Below are 20,475 nucleotides of genomic sequence, written 5' to 3'. Positions count from 1 at the left end.
GCCCATGTCAGTGGTTTCACCCCATTCCTAAGTGTGGAGGAGAATACGTGGATCCAGGCAAGATAGGAAGAGTCAGAGATTAAGGTGTCCTTGTCTTACTGGAAACCCAGGGAATTTTCAGATGGAGTTTATTAAAAGTGCCTCTGGGATCAGTCCTGGGGCCAGTTTCTGTCAACATCTACATTCATGTAGAAGAAGAGATGGAATGCACCCTCTGGAGGTTCACGGATGGCTCTAAGCTGAGGGGAGAGAGAGATCCGTTAGTGAAGAGGGATAGAGTTCAGAGTGACCTAGACAAATTGGAGGATGGGGGCAAAAGAAATCTGATGATGTTCAACAACGATGACTGCAGAGTCCTCCACGAATGATGGAAGAATCTCAAGCCTTGTTATAGGCTGAGAACTGACTGGCTAAATGGCAGTTCTGCAAAAAGAACTTTGGGATGACAGTAGATAAGAATCTAGATATGAGTCAACAGTGTGCTCTGGTAGTCAAGAAGGCTAATAGCATATTGTGCTGAATTAGTACGAGCACTGGCAGCAGACTGAGGAAAGTGATTATTCCTGCCTATGAGGCACAGGGGCAATTATATCTGGAGTACGGCTTCCAGTTCCCGCAGCCTGCTTCCACCAGAAAAAGAATAAGGTCAAATTGGAGAGAGTCCAGTGGAGGAAAACAGAAAAGATTGCAGGAAGGGAAGGCATATGACTTATGAAGTGAGGCTGAGGGAAAAGAGTTCTTATTCGGTCTGCAGAAGACAAGAATTAGAACGCATTCGATGGCAGCCTGCAACTATCTGAAGGGAGACTGAAAAAGGATGGAGCCAGGAAGTTCTAGTTTTGTTAGATGACAGAACAATGATCTCAAGTTGTAGTGGGGAGATGTATCTTTGGATGTTAGAAAAAAAGTATTTCAACTAAGACAGTGGGAAGCAGTGGAATGGGTCACCTGGGGGGTAGTCATGAAAGAAGCCAGGACACTGAGTGAGCAGAAAACTGACATCCGAAAATGCTGACTATCAGAACCCCACAACCCATGTATCAGCATATTAACCCTGATCACCATGAAACAGTGAAAGGTTTGCATGGAGGGAAAGTGGCCCAAGCCACATACTTTGCATCAGAATGTGTAACCCCCACAATGCTGGATGTGTGACTCTTTTTTTTTCACTTTTATCCATAAACTAATAAGCAGCAGCACATTTCAGATGCACATCTGAACTTAGCTTCTCTAACTGCAACATTTGCTCTGTCTTTTGATCACCTGTTCTACTCCCTTTTGTGGTTTTGAAGGGCTCCACCTGCTAAAGGCACGCAGAACTTTGTTGAATGAATTGATCACTCTGGCTTGTCTTTGCTGCAGACACCATGAGGACGGCATTGGGTGTGTCCCTTGTCTTCCAGCTGTTGGCAGGTATGGAAGTGTCTCTGAGAAATGTTTGGACTCCAGGATGGTAGAGCTTTACTTTAGCCTCTGAGATGAGAAGCGGACCGTGGGAAAGAGGGGTTAGCTGCGGATGATGGAAGCCTCACAGACAAAGGCTCCAGCAGCAAACTGACAAAAATGTGTGAAGGGGCAAAGAGAGGAAAGTTTTGCTCGACGAGTGGAGGAAAAAGGGAGGGACAGAGGGGAGCTGCTTCCAGAAGGCAGAAAGTGCACAGGAGTCGGCACAGGTATCAGCAGAGGTAAGGCTGTGTGGGAAGACATAGCCATTGACAGAAGGGAGGAGGGAGAGTCAGTGAGGTGATCTGACCAGTCTGTAGACAGGTTTCAAATCAAGGAAGGAGTGTTTGGAATTTGATCCTGTAGGGCAATGTACACAGGCCAGGTGAGTTGTGTTCCATCCTCCATGGCTCTCACTCCCTCTCTCACCTTCACTCTCCTTTGTAGGTCTTTGCAGTGCGGTGACGGTGACACAGAAGGAGAAGTTTATGACCATCCAGGATGGGAGCAAAGCAACAATCCCATGTGAACATGATGATAATTCTCTCTTTAGAATGCTGTGGTATCAGCAGCACAAGGGTGCAGGGGGGCAGCTGAAGTTAGTCGCATATTCTGCAGATGTGAACTCAACAGAAGAGGAAAAAGAGTTTAAACCCAGATACAAAATGTCACGTCCCACAAGACTGACCAGCTCCCTGACCATCGACCCGGGGAAGGCTGAAGACTCGGCTGTGTATTTCTGTGCAGCCAGCAAAGCACAGTGAGAACTTTGTGTCTCACAGCTGTGCAATAACCCACCAGCACTGCTCACCCCATGTCCTTTGCCACACACATATAGAAATAGTGTAAGAGGAGAAATGAGGTCACTTAGCAGCTCACAGTGGTGAAGGGTCCCTGATTCCTGCCGTGTCAGCCAGGCCCTTTTCTTAGCCTGAGGCAGAGGTAGAGCAGTGGCAGTCCCTTTCCCCATGAACATACCTCCCTATGGACGTGCTGCTCAGGCACTGCCCACAGGGTACCACAGCTACAAGGGAGTGTATCATTTGCCAGGGTCTCAGTGTAGCCCAATGGACTACCTGATCTTTGTGCCCAAATGTATCATTGACTGGCCTTATGAGGTTGGGCAAGTCACTAAGCCTCCTGTGCCTCAGATGGCCCTTGTAAAACAGAAGGAATAATGTTCACTTACTTTTGGAAAGTGCTTGGAGATGAAATCTGATGTTCATGAACAGTGACAGGAGGAGTACATTCAGTCTCTGGGACATTCCGTCTTGGCCAGCTGGGGAAGGGGGCTCTGCTGCATTGCATTGCTTCAGACAGTCTGACAGAGCATAACGGTTGGTGACAGCTGATAAATATGCAGCTGGAAATTAGTGGGGTAGAGGTTCTGTAAAACATTCCCAGCTTCTGTACCTGCAAGGACCTTTGCAAACCCGACCCTTTGATCTGCATGGTGCTTCAGCCACGTTCCAGCCCCAATGGACTGGATTCTAAATCCACATAGCCAATACACCATGGCATATTTGGACGATATAGCGATCTACAGCCGTGATTGGCAGACACACCTATGACATGTGGCTGCCATATTTCAGTCCCTCCAGGAAGCAGGCCTGAAGCGGACCCGGCAAAATGCCGCCTCAGAAGGGATGAGACCACCTACCTAGGTTACACCTTGGGGAAGAGCATGGTACGCCCCCTAGTGGGGAAGGTTCAAGCTCTCCAGTGACACGCCCCTGCATCCTCAGAAGGACAGGTACAGCAGTTCCTGGAGTTAGCAGGGTACTAGCGCTGCTTCATCCTGGGCTTCTCCTCCATCGTTGCCCCTCTTACCCACCTGCTCAAGAAAGAGAGTCCAAACTGCATGCAGTGGACTCTGGCTTGTGAGAACGCTTTCCAAGCCCTAAAGCCCAGCTCTGCTGAGAACCAGTCCCATGCAGCCCTGACTTCTCAAAGGAGTTCTTGTTACAGACAGAAGCCTCAGATTTCGGAGTGGGAGCGGTGCTATCCCAAGTTGTAGGAGGTGATGAACACATAATTCTTTACATCAGTAGGAAGCTCCTCCCAAGGGAGAAGGCCTACTTGGTAATAGAGAAGGAGACAGTAGCAGTAAAATGGGCTGTGGACTCAGTCTGATATTACCTCCTGGGCAGACACTTCACTCTCATCACTGACCACATCCCTCTGCACTGGCTACAGGTGATGAAAGGGAAAAACCCCAGAATCATGAGGTAGTAACTCTCCTTCCAGCCCGTCTCCTTCCAGATCCAGCATTGTGTGGGGAAGCATCATGTGAATGCAGGACCTTTTCTCCAGGGGAGAACAAACACACTTGGGGGAGGGGCAGACCTATGGGGGTAATGAGGAGGGGATGTGTAAGGGTGTGAGAGGAAGGCCAGGCAGAGCAGAGGTTAAACAGAGCTTGTTGGCCCAATCAGCCCACCCCGGTTCACCTGCAGCCAGTGTCAGGCCTGGAAGAGCATAAAAGGAGAGAAGACAGCCTAGTTCAGGGCTGACCAGCCAAGAGGCAGGAGCTGGCTCTGAAGCAAGCAGGGCCTGAGCCAGAGCTGCCACTGGGTTGGCCACCAGAGGACAGAGCTTCAGAACTCTCTCCCAGACACAGCAGGGGAGCCCCCTCCCCAGGGACCCTCTCTCCTGCCAGAGGGGAAACTAGATTCTTAGGGCCATGTCCCAAACTTATCCTTCAGCCTCTAGCGTGGGGGCTGAAGACCCACACCCCAGGCCTCTAGGCCCCGGCAAGGGGAGCCTAGCCACTAGGCCACCCTGCCATCAGTGGGAACCACTCACAGTGCCCAATGAATCTGCTTCGGGGTGTGTTGGTATGTTTATAGACCTCACAGGAGTCCATATAAGCTTGTACTTCTACCTGTGTGTAGGCTCATGGAAAAAAATGTGACAAAGAAGGAAGTTTTGCCTTGGGAAGGCAGGAATTCTTTCAAGGTGAAACAGAGGAGGGACAGAAGGCTTGAGGAGGTTGGAAAACTCAGAAGCTGGTTCTTTCACTTCCTCAGTAGCATACCCTCCTCTGAGAGGGAGGGAGGGGATCTTTTGTAACCACAAATACTCAAGAGATCAGCATTACTTCTCATCTAGAAGAGCTTTATACATTATTCATTATATAGGTTTCAACACTCCCCGAGTTTTCCTAGGGAAGCCAGAGGTGGGGGAAGAGCTCAGGTCACCTTACAATTTTCTGTCACCCTCATAAAAAACAAGAGGTTAAAAAAGGGGAGAATAAAATTGACTGACAAAAATGTAGCATTTCCTGCTGCTTCTAATACTTGGTAAGGACCCAGGAATTCTACACTGTAGCTACGTACACACGGGGATGCTACATCGAAATCGCTTATTTCGATGTAGCGAAATCGAAATAAGCTATTTCGATGAATAGCATCTACATGTCCTCCAGGGCTGGTGCCGTCGACGTTCAATGTCAACGTCGGGCAGCACTACATCGAAGTAGGTGCTGCAGGGGGGTGTCTACACACCAAAGTGGCCCACATCGAAATAAGGGTGCCAGGAACAGCTGCAGACAGGGTCACAGGGCGGACTAGCACTTCCGGGGCAACAGCTAGCCGCTCCCTTAAAGGGCCCCTCCCAGACACACTCAGCCTGCACAGCACGCGGTCTGCAGGGCCACAGGCATGCACACCCCATCGAAGCAGTATGGACCCCCAGCAGCAGCAGCAGCAGCAGCAGCAGCCAGAGGTCCACACACCCGCCCCTGCAGGAGCAGTGCTTGCCCTGCTCAGTGCTATGCAGGAGGCAGCTGACCACCTTTTATTCATGGAAGAGGAGCTGCCCCCAGGGGATGAGGAAGCAGCCGCAGACCCTGCTGCCCTCTGACCCCGCCCCCCGCCACACACGCCGCCGGCTGTGGAGCTACCCCACGAGCACAGACTGGTGGGAGCGGTTGGTGCTCGGCGAGTGGGACAACGACCGCTGGCTCCAGAATTTCCTCATGAGCAGGCAGACATTCCTGGAGCTCTGCCAGTGGCTGACCCCTGCCTTATGGCACCTGGACACCTCCATGCGATGTGCCCTCACGGTCGAGAAACGGGTCGGCACCGCTGTCTGGAAGCTGGCCACTCCAGACAGCTACCGATCCGTAGGGCAGCAGTTTGGCGTGGACAAGGCCACCGTTGGGGCCGTCCTCATGGAGGTAAAAAGACCTGGGGGGGGAGCCCAGGGGGGCACAGGGGGAGCCCTGGGGGGGAGAACCCTGGGGGAGCCCTTAGGGGGGGAGCCCTGGGGTGGAGGGCCAGACACACCCTGCACACCCCTCACTGGTGATCTCTCATGTCCTTCCCCTGCAGGTTGTCCACGCAATCAATGCCCTGCTCCTCCACAGGCTCGTGCGGCTTGGGGACCTGGATGCGGCCATCGCGGGGTTTGCCAGCCTGGGCTTCCCAAATTGCTTTGGGGCTCTGGATGGGACCCATATCCCCATCCATGCCCCAGAGCACAGCGGAGGACGCTTCCTCAACAGGAAGGGCTACCATTCGGTGGTCCTCCAGGCCTTGGTGGGCAGCCGGGGCCGCTTCCTGGACATTTATGTTGGCTGGCCTGGCGGCACCCACGACACCCGGGTGTTCAGAAATTCGGGCCTGTGCCGCCAGCTGGAGGTGGGGACCTACATCCCCCAGCAGGAGATCCCTGTGGGGGACACCACCATGCCCCTCTGCATTGTCGCAGACACGACATACCCCCTCCGGCCCTGGCTCATGCACCCCTACACAGGCCATGTCACAGCCAGCCAGGAGCGGTTCAACACGCGGTTGAACCGTGCGCGCCAGGTGGTCGAGCGCACTTTTGGCCACCTCAAAGGGCGCTGGAGGTGTCTCCTCACCTGCCTTGATGCAGGCCCCACCAACATCCCCCAGGTTGTGGGCACGTGCAGCGCACTCCACAACCTGGTGGAGAGCAAGGGAGAGGCCTTCTTCCAGGGCTGGGCTGTGGAGGCCGGCAGGGCCGACATGCAGCCACCCACTGCCCTCAGTCGCCAGGTGGACCCTGAGGGGATCTGGGTCCGGGAGGCCCTGCGGGCCCATTTTGACCAGGCCGTGGGGTGAACGCTGGCAGGCCACCCACTGCACCCCACCATCCTCCACAACACTCCCTGCCCCCACACCTACACCACAGAGCACCCAAAAGCACCCCCCCACACTTTTCTTGCAAATAAATGGACCTGTTTTTTGAAACCAAACAGTGAAATGTGTTATTAATACAATATATATATATATAGAAAAAAAAGGGGGGGACTATTTACATGGGGGGGCAGGTACCATAACAGAACAGGGGTCCAACACAACCTATATACAAATAATGGGGGATATGTACAAAGGGGGGGCCACATCTTCGGCCCTGCACCCCTACTGTCCGGTGCCCGGGGTTGGAGGGCGCGACCCTCGCCTCGGCCGGAGCCCTGGCCAAGGCTGGGTGGGGGCCGGGCTAACCGGCAGATACAGCCGGCGGGTGTCTGCAGGCCCCAGGTCCCCCTCGGTGGCAGGCCCCAGGGTGGCGGACGGCGGTGGGACGGCGGTCGGAGTGGTGGTCAAAGCGGTGAATGGAGCAGCGGGCAGAGTGGTGGGCAGTGTGGCATGGGGGGCCAGTTGTTCCGCTATGTGCTCGAATGTGTGCATGAAGGCCCCCCATGCCTCCTGGCACCAGGCCAGCGCTTGCTCTTGGAGCTCCAGCTGCCGCTCCGACACCTCCAGCTGACGCCGGAGGGTCGCGAGCAGCTGGGGCTCCGTGGCCGTCCTCTGGTGGCTCTGCTGTCGGCGCCTTCCTGGGGCTGGTCGGTGCTCCGCTGAGGGGCTGGCCTGCTGGGATGGCCCCGGTGGGCTCTCCGGGACCACGGACACCTCGCCGGTGCTCTCCGGGCCCTGCGATGGTGCAGCTGCAGAACACACAGGGGAAGAAGAGTGGAGACAGCCATTAGTGTGGGCCCGGACCTGTGGCCCTTGTCTCCCCACCCCTCTGCTGCTGGTTCCCCATCCCTGTCCCCGGGAGATGCTGCTGCTGATGATGGGTGTCCCACCCGCCACCGGGGACCCTAGGTTCTGCTCCCCCCATCCCCAGGGATGGGGCATGGCGCTGTCCTGCTGGGGGGCAGGGGCTGATGCACTCTTCTGAGGGACATGCCACTGCTGTCCTTGGGGCCGTGGTCATCTGGGCATGTGGAGGGCCCTGGTCATGTCTGTTGTCCCTACCTCTTAACCCCGGGGGTGTGCACCGGGCGGGGGTACATACCTGACGGTCCGCTCCCACGGTCGGGGGACACTCTCTGGACAGACGCCCTGCTGGAGCTCCGGGACGGGATGGCAATCCGGAGCCCCCCCGTTGCTGGAGGAGTCCCCCTCCTCCTCCTCCGGCATCCCAGGGGTGGGCTCCTGGGGGGGCCCCTGGGGTGCAGGGCTTGCCTCCAGGGCGGACTCCGTCTCCGGGGCCTGCTGGGGCTCATCAGCCAAGGTGCCAAGAGTGGCCGGTGGGGAGGAGGTGTACCGGGGGCCCAGGATGGACCTGAGCTCCCTGTAAAAGGGGCAAGTGGCGGGGGCAGCCCCAGATCGTCTGGCATCCCGGGCCCAGGAGTAACCCTGCCGCAGCTCCTTAACCTTACTCCTGACATGGTCAGGAGTGCGGGCAGGGTGACCCCAGGCAGCCAGGCCCACGGCCAGCCGAGCAAACACATCCGCTTTCCGCCTCTTGTTTCCCATTACCTGGAGCACCTCCTCCACACCCCAGAGCCCCAGCAGGTCCCGGATCTCAGCCTCCGTCCAGGAGGGGCCCTGCTGCCTCTTCCCTGGCTGGCTGGCTGGCTGGGAGCCCTGGATCCCCTCAGGGGGTGCCCTGGGGGCGCTTGGGGGGCTGGCGAGCGGCCATCAGTGCAGGGTGGTGGATTGGGGCTGCTGCGGGCGTGCAGGCAGGCCGCGTGTCAGTGCTTCTGCCTGCATGCGCTCTCAGCTTCCTGCGCAGGAACGCAGGGGGCGGGGAGCTTTAAGGGGCTGCTGCACGCGGCGACCATAGAGCTCAGGGGCTGGAGAGAGCGTCTCTCAACCCTTCAGATGATGGCCACCATGGCAGACCCCGCTATTTCGATGTTGCGGAATGCGGATCGTCTACATGTGCCATACGTCGACATTCAACGTCGAAGTGGGGCGCTATTCCCATCTCCTGATGGGGACAGCGACTTCGACATCTCGCCACCTTACATCGATTTCAACTTCACAATAGCGCTCGCCACGTGTAGACGTGGCGGGTGCTATTTCGAAGTTGGTGCGGCTACTTCGAAGTAGCCGGCACGTGTAGACGCGGCTTGTCTGCTCCAAAAGAATGGAATCCATCTGGGTGCGCAAGAAAGGCACAGCTTCTCTACTAATATGCACAGGCCAGGAGATCAATGCAGATATTTCCAGAGTTCTGGGAATTGTATGCAGAACAGATGTCTACAAACTAGAGTGAATTCTGAGAATATCTGTTAAAGTGTTGGATGGCCCTTAGGGACTATATATTGAGGAAGGGGTAATGGAATTAAACATGTTCTATCAGCCAAACCACTGGTGAGAAGACAACTAGGTACTGTGACACAAATATTTGGAGTGTTATATCAAGAAGGAAGAATTTTTAGGTGGTACAAGATTATGTAAATAAGAGTAAATGGGTGAGATTGTATGAAAGAGGGAAATGTTAGAAACTAGGAAAACCTTCCTGACAATGAGGGATGGGCTAGTTTATTCAGTAGCCTCCTAAGGGAAGAGGTAGAAACACTACAGCTGTAGTGGGGGAAAGTCAATGGCAGCCTTGGATTCCTCTCCCAGGGATGTTTCTGAAAGCAGAAGGCTGCCATTCCCGCACCTGTGATAGTAAGATGACCTTGCTTTCCCACCCCTGAATCCTCTGCCATGAACTCCTTTAGTGTCCCCTGAATGAAAATGATTAAACTCACAAAATCAGAGTCGTCGTTGTTTGTGTTGTACAGGGGAGTGGGGTTTACAGGCATTATAGGCAAGCACACATCATTCAGGGTGCACCTCCTTAAGAGCAACAGGCATGTCACAGTCTGGTCATACATAAAGTTGTTTTTCAGAGCCTCTCTAATTAGCAATGTCCCTCGCTGTACTCTCCTTATTGACCTAGTGTCTGGCTGCTCATAATTACTGGCTAGGTGCTCTGCCTCAGCCCTCCAGCCTGGCAAGAAATTTTCACCCTTGCTGTCGCATACATTATGAAACACACAGCAGGCTGCCACCACAAGGGGAATGTTGTCTTTGCTGAGGTCTAACTGAATCAAGAGGCTCCTGCACCTGGATTTTAAATGGTCAAATGCACATTTTCTTACCATTCTGCACTTGCTCAGCCTGTAGTTGAATTGTTCCTTTCTGCAGTCCAGGCTGCTTCATATGAGCCTAAGGGACCAAGAGGTAAGCTGGAATACCCAGAATAACTATTGGCATCTCTACATTTCCAGTGGTGATTTTCTGGTCTGGTAAGCAAGTTCCATTCTGCAACTTTCTGAACAGATCAAAATTCCTAAAGATGTGCACATCCTCCTCCTTTCCTTGACTATCCCACACTGATGTTTATGCATTAACCCTTGTGATCTACCAATGCCTGCAACACCCTGGAGAAGTATCCCTTGCCGTTTCTGTTCTCTGTGGCAAGGTGGTCTGGTGCCAAGATAGGGATGTGTGTTCCATCAATCACTCCACCACAATTAGGGAACCAAGTTGTGGCAAAGCCATCCAATATGTCCTGCACAGCTGTCTTTTGTAGCAGAAGGATATCGATTGCCTTGACCTGTTGAGTCACAGCAGCTCACTGGCTGTTCCACAAAGCTATTGCCACACCTCTGAAATGTCAGAGCAGGTCTCATTTTGGTATTGCAGTGCTTCAGTGCAGGGCAAAGCACTTCACAAAGTTCTATGAAAGTGGCCTCACACATCCAGAAGTTTTGTAGCCACAGCTGATGATCCTGTATCTTTAGAACAATTTGGTCCCACCAATCTGGTCTTGCTTTATAGCACAAGAACTAGCACTCCACTGTGTACAAAGCATCAAATTCAGCCAACATCTCCCTGTTCTTCCTCTCCAATGTCTCACATTGATATATGTCCATGTCCTCCTGGGAGTCTTCATCACTCTGAAGGCTGCTTAGGGTCTGCACATAACACAGCACAATGCATGAGGTGCTCATAATACTTGACACAACAGTGTGAAGCTGGATGGATCCGTGATAGTCTTGCAATAGCACCTACACAGGTAAGAACAATTTTACTAATAGTAAGGTCATTGAAAGGTGGAATTTTCTATTTGGAATATCCTGTTTAATAACTGTCCCATTTGCCCACAAAATTTACTTAATTTGGAAACTGACGAAGCATATAAACTTGGTCCATAAGAGTAAGGTTATATGGGCAATTTGTAAAAAGTGTGGTAAATTCTCTCCATTCCATAATATAGCTTGCCACTACCCCAAATGTGTCACTCCTGAAATGGGCCATGCTTGTTTGATATGTGGGCTAATTTTCCACACAAAATCAGGATTGAGTCAGCATGCTTGACAAAGACACCCTGCAGTGAGAAGGGAAAGTCAGAGGTTTGGAATAGGGAATAAAGAGTCTAATGGGACCTGTATTGGGACAAAACAGGAAGTTGACTTGCTTATAAAGTTAGAAGATAAATATGTAGGCAAAAGGAAGATAAATAAGTGTAATGAAAGCAAATTAAGCAGGAAGACCAGCAAACAGATTTCAGAGTGACAGTGTAGATGGGGGCAGCTTCGAAATAAGCACCCTACTTCAACATTCCCTTACTCCTGCAAAACTAGATGGGAGTAAGGGAATGTGGAAGCGGGGTGCTTATTTCGAAGCTGCCCCCATTTGCACTGTCAAACTGCAATTCAAAGTCTGCACTTTGAAATTCATGGGGTGGCCATTATGCTAATGAGGTATTGAATATGCATGCTAGTGCCTCATTAGCCTGCTTTGAATTGCCTCATTACCATGGCACCTCCAACAGGAGGGGACAAGTGTAAAAGCTGCCTAAGAGATACAAATTGGCTAGGAAGAGGATGAGGAAAGGGAATATTGCTGATGGTGAGACGACAGGTGGGGGAGGGGTGAGACTATAGGTGCGAAGCACATTTCAGAGATTCCCCTTCCTTGTGAGCATATTAAACCCTAAAAAGGCATCCATTTGTTGATGAGGTTGAAGTAGTTTTTGGAGGAGGAGGTAAGCGGAGTAAAAGAGCTGGGCAAATTTTAAATGGTCTGGATGAGATGGCTCTCAATCACCTTGCCCCCTTCATCCTCCTTTGTAGGTCATTGCAGTGAAGGTGATGTAGAAGGAGAAATTTATAGCTACCCAGATTGGGAGCCAGGGAAGTATCACATGTAAAAACATGATCCCAAATCCTACAGTGCTGTCCTGTGGTATTAGCAGAAAGGTGAAGAAAGGCAGCTGCAGTTAGTCACCATCTCTGTAGACGAGTGCCCAGCAGTAATGGAAGAACAGTTTAAAACAGATATGATACGATGCAGCCAACAATACTAACCACCTCCCTGACCATCAGCCTGGGAATGGCTGAAGACACCACTATATATTCCCATGCAGCTGGTAAAGCCTGGTGAAAGCTTCATGGCTCACAGCTGTGCAATGACCCACCTGTACTGCTCACCCCATGTCCCTTCCGACACACATACAGAAATAGTTTGATGGGGGCAGAGGTGTCACTTAGGGTATGTCACCAGAGCAAAAAATCATCCTGGGAGCTAACAGTTTAGTCATTAGGGTCTGAATCTCCACAAAGCAGTAGCTTCCCAAAGCCCAGTCTCCATTCCGACACCCAGCATCACCAGGCTACTTTTAGTCACGCAGCATGACGATAGGAAGCCACCCGAGGTGTAAGGGCATACAGAGAGTCTAGGGAGAGTGACTTGGCTGCAATGGCAGGTCCCTGGGAGGCAAGTGCGATGTGCCCAGGCTGCTGACAGGAAGGTGCCCAAACAAGATGAGTAATGCAGGAGAACCTCGTGGCACATCTCAAGGCAGCCAGGCTCATTGGGGAGGAGCTGGTTCTAGCTATATGCAGAAGTGTCCCCGACCTAAAGCAGAGCTCTGTGTAGCTTGGAAGCTTGTTTCTCTCACTAACCAAAGTTGGTCCAGGAGATTTCCCCACATGGCTTCTCTCTCTAACACCCTGGGGCAGACACAACTACAGCAACACTGCAAAAGAGAGCATCATTTGCTGTGAAGTCTGTGAAGTCCAATGGAAAGGGCACTAGGCTGGGAGACCAGAAACCTGGAACCTGTTTCCAGCTCTATCACTGACTTCCTCTATGACCTCTGGCAGATCACGTAGCCTCCCTTTGTCTCAGACGCCCCGCGTAAAACAAAATGAATGATGCTCACCTACCATTGGAAAGAGCTTGGAGATGAAATCTGGTAAGTTCATGAGCAGTGACAGTACGAGTCCATTCAGTCTATGGGACATTCAGTCTTGGCCAACTACTGACGGAGGTTTTATTTCATAGACACCTGTTCTTCTAGGAACTGCACTGAGAGACTTAACTTATTTTAAACTATGCTGAGAAAATTCAGTGACTTAAATCACTCCTGACCTGGCTGCAGGCTATTCACTGTAATTCTCAACCTCTCTGCCCACAAGAATCTTTGCACCTTGACAGGCCTGCCTTGTGTAGTGGCCATTGGCAGCTGGGTCAAAGCTACCACAGGGACACAGCAATGGAATGAGTTTGATAGATGTCAGGTAATAAATAACAACAAGAACAACAACAGGCACGTAACAAACTAATAGCAAATAAACTGTGAAGAGTTTGGTTTGGAGACAGACCCAGTGCTTGCACAAAGCAGGTATAACTGGAAATTCACACTCGCTGAAACACACACACATGCTATGGCACATAAGCACCCTGGAATGGGTTAATCTTTGAATGTCACAGCAGAGACCTACGGCAGCTGGGCTCCATTTGCAAGGGTAAGAACATAGCTACGGCAGAGGGCATGGTTATTTGACCACTACAGCTATTCCTCTGTATTATTTTCAGTTCCTGTGCAGAATGTAAGATGACTACAGAATACAGGCCAGGAACAGGAATGTGGAAGAGACCAATAGTATAAAATTCCACTCTGCACGACACATCCACCCATCACCTCCTTATTAATGTATCTCACCTGACAGGGTAGAGTCAGGGCTCATTCTTAAAACCCCTTTCAGTGCTAAGTCTCCTGCTGAGATAATCATTTAGGGATGCTGTTGTGAGTCACCACTGTATTTAGGCCACACAAGCTCATCATCTCACAGATCTGTCTTTGGGCTGGAAAGACAGATCCTCAGTCCCAAAAGCATGAAGGACTGTGAGCAAGTCCTTCTCGCACAACTGTGCAACCTGTGGGCATCAGATCTTATAGCCAAGCCACAAGCACATCCCCTCTGTTCCTCGGGGGGGAACCAGATCTACATAGCAGAGCTGGGGGAACATCCCTGTCCCTATGTTTGCAGGGCACAGTCCTGAACATTTTCATCTGTGACACTTCTTTTGTTGTCATCTCATCTGTCTTGTCTCTTTCCCCCACAGAATGCTCAGCTGCTGAGCTCACCCAAACCCAGAGCCTGGGCCTGGAGACGGGACACTGAGCCAAGCCCACATGTGAACAAACCTCTGGGCACAACAGCATGTTCTGCGGCCAGCATGACCTAGTACTGGGCCTGCAGCTGCTTTCCATCTTTGTTAATGAGGCACTAACAGGCTACGTCTACACATGAAGCCTACATCGAAGTAGCTTATTTTGATGTAGCAACATCGAAATAGGCTATTTCGATGACTAACGTCTACACGTCCTCCAGGGCTGGCAAAGTCGATGTTCAACTTCGACGTTGCGCAGCACCACATCGAAATAAGCGCTGCGAGGGAACGTCTACATGCCAAAGTAGCACACATCAAAACAAGGGTGCCAGGCACAGCTGCAGACAGGGTCACAGGGCGGACTCAACAGCAAGCCGCTCCCTTAAAGGGCCCCTCCCAGACACAGTTGCACTAAACAACACAAGATACACAGAGCCAACAACTGGTTGCAGACCCTGTGCCTGCAGCATGGATCCCATGGAGAGAGAGCGTCTCTCAACCCCTCAGCTGATGGCCGCCAGGCGGACCCTGCTATTTTGAAGTTGCGGGACGCGCAATGACTACACGGTCCCTACTTCAACGTTGAACGTCGAAGTAGGGCGCTATCCCTATCTCCTGAGCCGTGCCTACACGTGCACGCTACTTCGAAGTAGCGGCACTAACTTCGAAATAGCGCCCGTCACGGCTACACGCGTCGGGCGCTATTTCGAAGTTAACTTCGACGTTAGGCGGTGAGACGTCGAAGTCGCTAACCCCATGAAGGGATAGGAATAGCGCCCTACTTCGACGTTCAACGTCGAAGTAGGGACCGTGTAGTCGTTGCGCATCCCGCAACTTCGAAATAGCAGGGTCCGCCATGGCGGCCATCAGCTGAGGGGTTGAGAGACGCTCTCTCTCCAGCCCCTGCGGGGCTCTATGGTCACCGTGGGCAGCAGCCCTTAGCCCAGGGCTTCTGGCTGCTGCTGCTGCAGCTGGGGATCCATGCTGCAGGCACAGGGTCTGCAACCAGTTGTAGGCTCTGTGTATCTTGTGTTGTTTAGTGCAACTGTGTCTGGGAGGGGCCCTTTAAGGGAGCGGCTTGCTGTTGAGTCCGCCCTGTGACCCTGTCTGCAGCTGTGCCTGGCACCCTTATTTCGATGTGTGCTACTTTGGTGTGTAGACGCTCCCTCGCAGCGCCTATTTCGATGTGTTGCTGCGCAACGTCTAAGTTGAACATCGACGTTGCCAGCCCTGGAGGACGTGTAGACGTTATTCATCGAAATAGCCTATTTCGATGTTGCTACATCGAAATAAGCTACTTCGATGTAGGCTTCACGTGTAGACGTAGCCCTGATGAGGATAGCGACTTCGACGTCTCGCCGCCTAACGTCGAAGTTAACTTCGAAATAGCGCCTGACGCGTGTAGCCGTGACGGGCGCTATTTCGAAGTCAGTGCCGCTACTTCGAAGTAGCGTGCACGTGTAGACACGGCTCCAGACAGTAGCAACTCTACTGATCAGTTCCAAGCTGAAAAGGAACAGACTGAGCTCCTTTGCTTGGACACCTCACCTGTGGAGCCAAAGTGCTTCTGTGCCAATAGCTTAGACACAGAGCTTCCCAGTCACTTCCCCCCTCCGCATAAACCTCCTCCCTCTGCCACTGCAGCTCCCTTCCCAGACGGGAGCTCCTTCCCTTATCGTCACCATGAGCAGCCCAGGAAGTGGGAAGAGAACAGGAAGTCACCACAATGGGGTGCTTACAGATATGGGGTGGATTATGGTGGGTAAGAGAATATGGCAGAGGCCACTTGGGAAGGACCTAGAGACCCAGCACCAGGACCACCACAAGGCATGGCAGGCAGGGGGTGGGGGGAGGGACAAAGGGGGCAGTTGTGACAGCAGCTGAAGTGCTGGACCCGTTTGGATTCCCACGTCTGTCAGAGAAGGGGCAGCAGGTCTGCAGTTAAGGCAGTGCTGAGGGCTGAATGCCCTAGCCCCCATCCCTTCCCCCTTGGTCCCTTCCCTTCCAGGCCACGGAGCTGGGCCCCCCTCCCACCTTACCCCAGCAGCTTGCAGTGCTGCTGATCACCACTAACATAATCTGCTGCTGTGTCATGGCCCTAAGTCCACAGATACCTCTGTCCCCACATCCTTAACTGACCAACAGAATGCAGTACCTGGGCCCAGAACCCACACTCTTCCCCTCCACAAGAACAGGCACCAGTCTGCTGAGCGAGCAGAGTAGAACCTCTTGCTCAGCCCTGAGTGGGAGCTGATACAGCAGAAGGTTTGGCATGGTCCATACAGGAGGGAGCATGCAGATAAAAAACGCCCCCTGGGGCATGCAGTCCTCTGCGTAGTCCTTAGTGTCCTAAAAGACAGACTCATGGCAGAGCAGCAATGGGAATAGACAAGCTGCGGCATGGTTTTGCTAGGGAGCCTTCTGCACTGGCCTTTCTATCAGTGCTGCATGCACAATATCATGGGTCTCTGGAGGGAGTAACATGTTTCCATCCCCTGTCTTTACTCCATGTCTGTCAGCACCTTTTCATCCTCGTCTGTTCTCACGCTGCCCCCCACCACCTTGAGAGCTGTCATCTACTTTCCTTGCCACCCCTTACAAATGAAAAGCTACAAATGTATCTTAGTTTGTGAGTTGCAAGTAACAGTTTAATTATCAAACATTTCAGTTGAAAGCTCCTTGGGACAGCCTGTAAAGCACCTCACATATTTTTCGACCCAATGGCTAAGGAGAGCTCTGCATTGTATTTTCACCACCAAAGCTTTTGTTGCTCAGGAGTTCACAGCGCTTTCTTGCCAACACAGTTGTGCCATGCAGCCTTAGCTTGTGCGTTTGTGTGCCTCCATTTCTCTGTATCCACCAAAGAGGAAAGGACTGATTTTCAAAGGGAAGGTACTTAAGGCTTTGTGAAAATCAAATCAATTTACAAACCTTGAGGTAGCCAACATCACTGGATGTTTTGGAAAAACAATTTTATTGTAATAATTATATTAATAATGCACTCTATCCAGCAAATAGATGATTAGCTGCATTTAAGTATCAGAGGTAGCCATGTTAGTCTGTATCTTGGACAACAACAAGAAGTCCTGTGGTACCTTATAAACTAACAGATATTTTGTAGCATAAGCTTTCATGGGCAAAGACCGGCTTCATCAGATGCATGAGTCAAAAGCTCATGCTCCAAAATATCTGTTCGTCTATAAGGTGCCACAGGACTTCTTGTTGTTCTAGCTGCATTAAGTTACTGGGGTGCTTGAGGAAAAGGAAAGATGCATTGTTAAAAATCTTGTCTGGTCAGCAGGCACATTAACCTAAGCTCCCTTTCTGTATCTCTGATGGATTGTTAGGACAGATGTTAAAATTCCACAGATCTTTTCTTAAGGAGCTGGAAGATAACCCCATTCCTTCAGGCTTTGTCTATATTTCAGAGCCCATGCTGACCGAGCCATATCAGTCTAGCAGGACTGACAGAGCCCCCTAGTGTAGACACAGCAAACTGACAATAGGAGCTTCCCTGCCAGTCTAGAAACACCCTGTCCCTGAATGACATTATCCATGCTAATGAAAGCAACTCATTAGCCTTGTCTACACGTGCATGCTACTTCGAAGTAGCGGCACTAACTTCGAAATGGCGCCCGTCACGGCTACACGCGCCGGGCGCTATTTCGAAGTTAACTTCGACGTTAGGCGGCGAGACATCTAAGTCGCTAACCTCATGAGGGGATAGGAATAGCGCCCTATTTCGACGTTGAACGTCGAAGTAGGGACCGTGTAGTCGTTGCGTGTCCCGCAACTTCGAAATAGCGGGGTCCACCATGGCGACCATCAGCTGAGGGGTTGAGAGACGCTCTCTCTCCAGCCCCTGCGGGGCTCTATGGTCACCGTGGGCAGCAGCCCTTAGCCCAGGGCTTCTGGCTGCTGCTGCGGCAGCTGGTGATCCATGCTGCAGGCACAGGGTCTGCAACCAGTTGTTGGCTCTGTGTATCTTGTGTTGTTTAGTGCAACTGTGTCTGGGAGGGGCCCTTTAAGGGAGCGGCTTGCTGTTGAGTCCGCCCTGTGACCCTGTCTACAGCTGTGCCTGGCACCCTTATTTCGATGTGTGCTACTTTGGCATGTAGACTTTCCCTCACAGCGCCTATTTCGATGTGGTGCCGCGCAACGTCGAAGTTGAACATCGACGTTGCCAGCCCTGAAGGACATGTAGACGTTACTCATCAAAATAGCGTTGCTACATTGAAATAAGCTATTTCGATGTTGGCTTCAAGTGTAGATGTAGCCATTGTCTGCCGAGATGCATCTCCCTAGGGTTTTGTCAGCATAGCTTTGCCACCACGGTCTGGTTTTCTCTCACTCCTGACTGACATAGCTACGCCAGAATAAAATATTAGATGTAGACCAACCCTCCTTAAAATAGGTTATAAGACTGATGTTGTGAGCTGATGCTCAGATGAATGGCCTGCGCAACTCCTACGCAGTGTCTGTACTAGAATGTGCATTGAGCTGATCAGCTCGTCTGAACAGTAGTTTCCAACTCACAGCTGGAAGTCAAGATCACCTCTCAAGAGGGCCAGCAGAATGAGCCCAAACCACCTCAGATGTCTCCCTTGCAGCACAGAAGCCAATGATGGTGACACTGACAACAGGTCCCGCCTATTGGTGATGATAGCAGAGCCATATAAAAGTCAGTGCCTCCAAAGCTGGAATGCCTCCAAAGATGGAAATGCAGATGGTTTGGTGCATGGCCATTTGTTTCTTAGGAGCCAGTAAGTTTTTGGCAAAGTCCTTGTTCTGGAGCTAGTAGGGTGCAGCTCTGGAGGTTTCTGCATGAGACATTGCTTTCACTGCGATTTTTTTTCCTCTTCTCATAGGAAGCAGAGTTGTCTACCTCAATCAGTCCCTGAGTGTGGTAGAGGAGAAAGGAAAAACAGCACAGCTACAATGTGAACAAAATGCTGGTCATGACTACATGTACTGGTATCAGCAGCATCAGGGCAAAGGACTGCGTCTGATATTTTACTCCTACGATGCACAGCAAGCAGAGAAAGAAAATATTTCTGAGAGATTCACAGCAAGCCGGCCGCAAACTCATCTCTTTCACTTAAAAATCTCAGCTCTGGAATCTAAGGACTCGGCTGTGTATTTCTGCGCCAGCAGCTTCGACACAGTGCTTCAGAGTCACCACCTCCCTCTACAAAAAAGCACCTCCGCTTCCTAAACACCACTTCAGAGAGAGGAATGCCATCCCCGCAACCCCGGAGGGGGGAGGTATGGTGCTGCACAGAGGAAAACAGCTCATGGTCTATATTAGAGCTCCAGAGAGGAGTAAACTTCTGAGTATTGCATAAAAGGGCACATTTGCCAGAGATCTTCAGCTGCCATTCTGATACCCCTCTACTTTCCCAAGCACCACAAACTCCTCTGCAAACTGCCAAACCCTGTGAAGAGCCCCTGGTCCCACTGTGAGCCTGATCCCCTCTGCTCATTCCTAGTTAAAATCTCTCACTATTTCCCCTCACAACAGCCAGTCAGGGCATGTCACAACTGAAATCACAGGGTGTAATAGCAGCGCAAGCCAACACAGGCGAGCGAGCATTAACCCAGCTCAGTTAGGTCCTGTGGCAGTGAAGCTTTAGTGTGGGCTACCTGTATCAGTGGTTGCCCAGGATACCTGGTGCGTTTGTACTGAAACTTCATTAACCAAATGACAGAGAGATAGCCGTGTTAGTCTGTATTCTATCAAGACAAAAAAGCAGTCAAGTAGCACTTTGAAGACTAACAAAATAATTTATTAGGTGATGAGCTTTCGTGGGACAGACCCACTCCTTCAGAACATTAACCTAGTAGTAGTAGTAGTAGGCATCCTTCAGTCTGCATAGACCATGAATCGCGCCCTTTATAGTTTCAATTGAGGACTTCATTTACAGCGTCTGGTTGTGACTATGAAGACCCACACGAGAGTGACAGTCCTTGCTGCATCTCTTGCAGATGTGGTGGGTGTCTGGCAAGTCCTTAGTGTGCTTTCTGTGCGCTCGCTTCTCCTCTGCTAGCTGTCTGATCCTTATCTCGCCCTTCTGAAGGCCCTTGTGTAACTCCTGCCTGCATCTGCTGCGGTCATCTGCCAGCTCCTCCCAGTTGTCCAGCTCGATGTCTACCTCTCTGAGGTCTCTCTTGCAGACATCTTTGTAGTGCAACTGGGGGCGTTCGGGAGGTCTTTTGCCAGAGGCTAGCTCACTATACAGGATGTCTTTTGGAATCCTTCCATCATTCATTCTGTGGACGTGGCCAAGCCAGCGGAGCCGATGCTGCCTGAGGAGGGTGTGCATGGTTGGGATTCCAGCTTGCTCGAGGACGGCGGTGTTGGTCACTCTGT

General features: G+C 51.6%; 1 protein-coding gene across 1 annotated transcript in view; it reads left to right on the top strand.

The window, feature by feature from the left end:
* The first annotated feature begins 1,306 nt into the window (after positions 1-1,306).
* LOC142012815 (uncharacterized) overlaps positions 1,307-20,475 on the top strand; it is a 77,533-nt gene continuing 58,364 nt past the window's right edge. Inside the window, 2 exon segments of the mRNA XM_074993740.1 lie at positions 1,307-1,413; positions 1,891-2,214. Of these exon segments, the coding sequence (XP_074849841.1) occupies positions 1,368-1,413; positions 1,891-2,214 (370 nt within the window). The 5' untranslated portion in view covers positions 1,307-1,367.

This window comes from Carettochelys insculpta, chromosome 1, assembly GCF_033958435.1.
Source record: "Carettochelys insculpta isolate YL-2023 chromosome 1, ASM3395843v1, whole genome shotgun sequence".
Classification (NCBI taxonomy): domain Eukaryota; kingdom Metazoa; phylum Chordata; order Testudines; family Carettochelyidae; genus Carettochelys; species Carettochelys insculpta.
The sequence above is the reverse complement of the archived record's forward strand: the minus strand, read 5'-3'. Positions and strand labels throughout refer to the sequence as shown.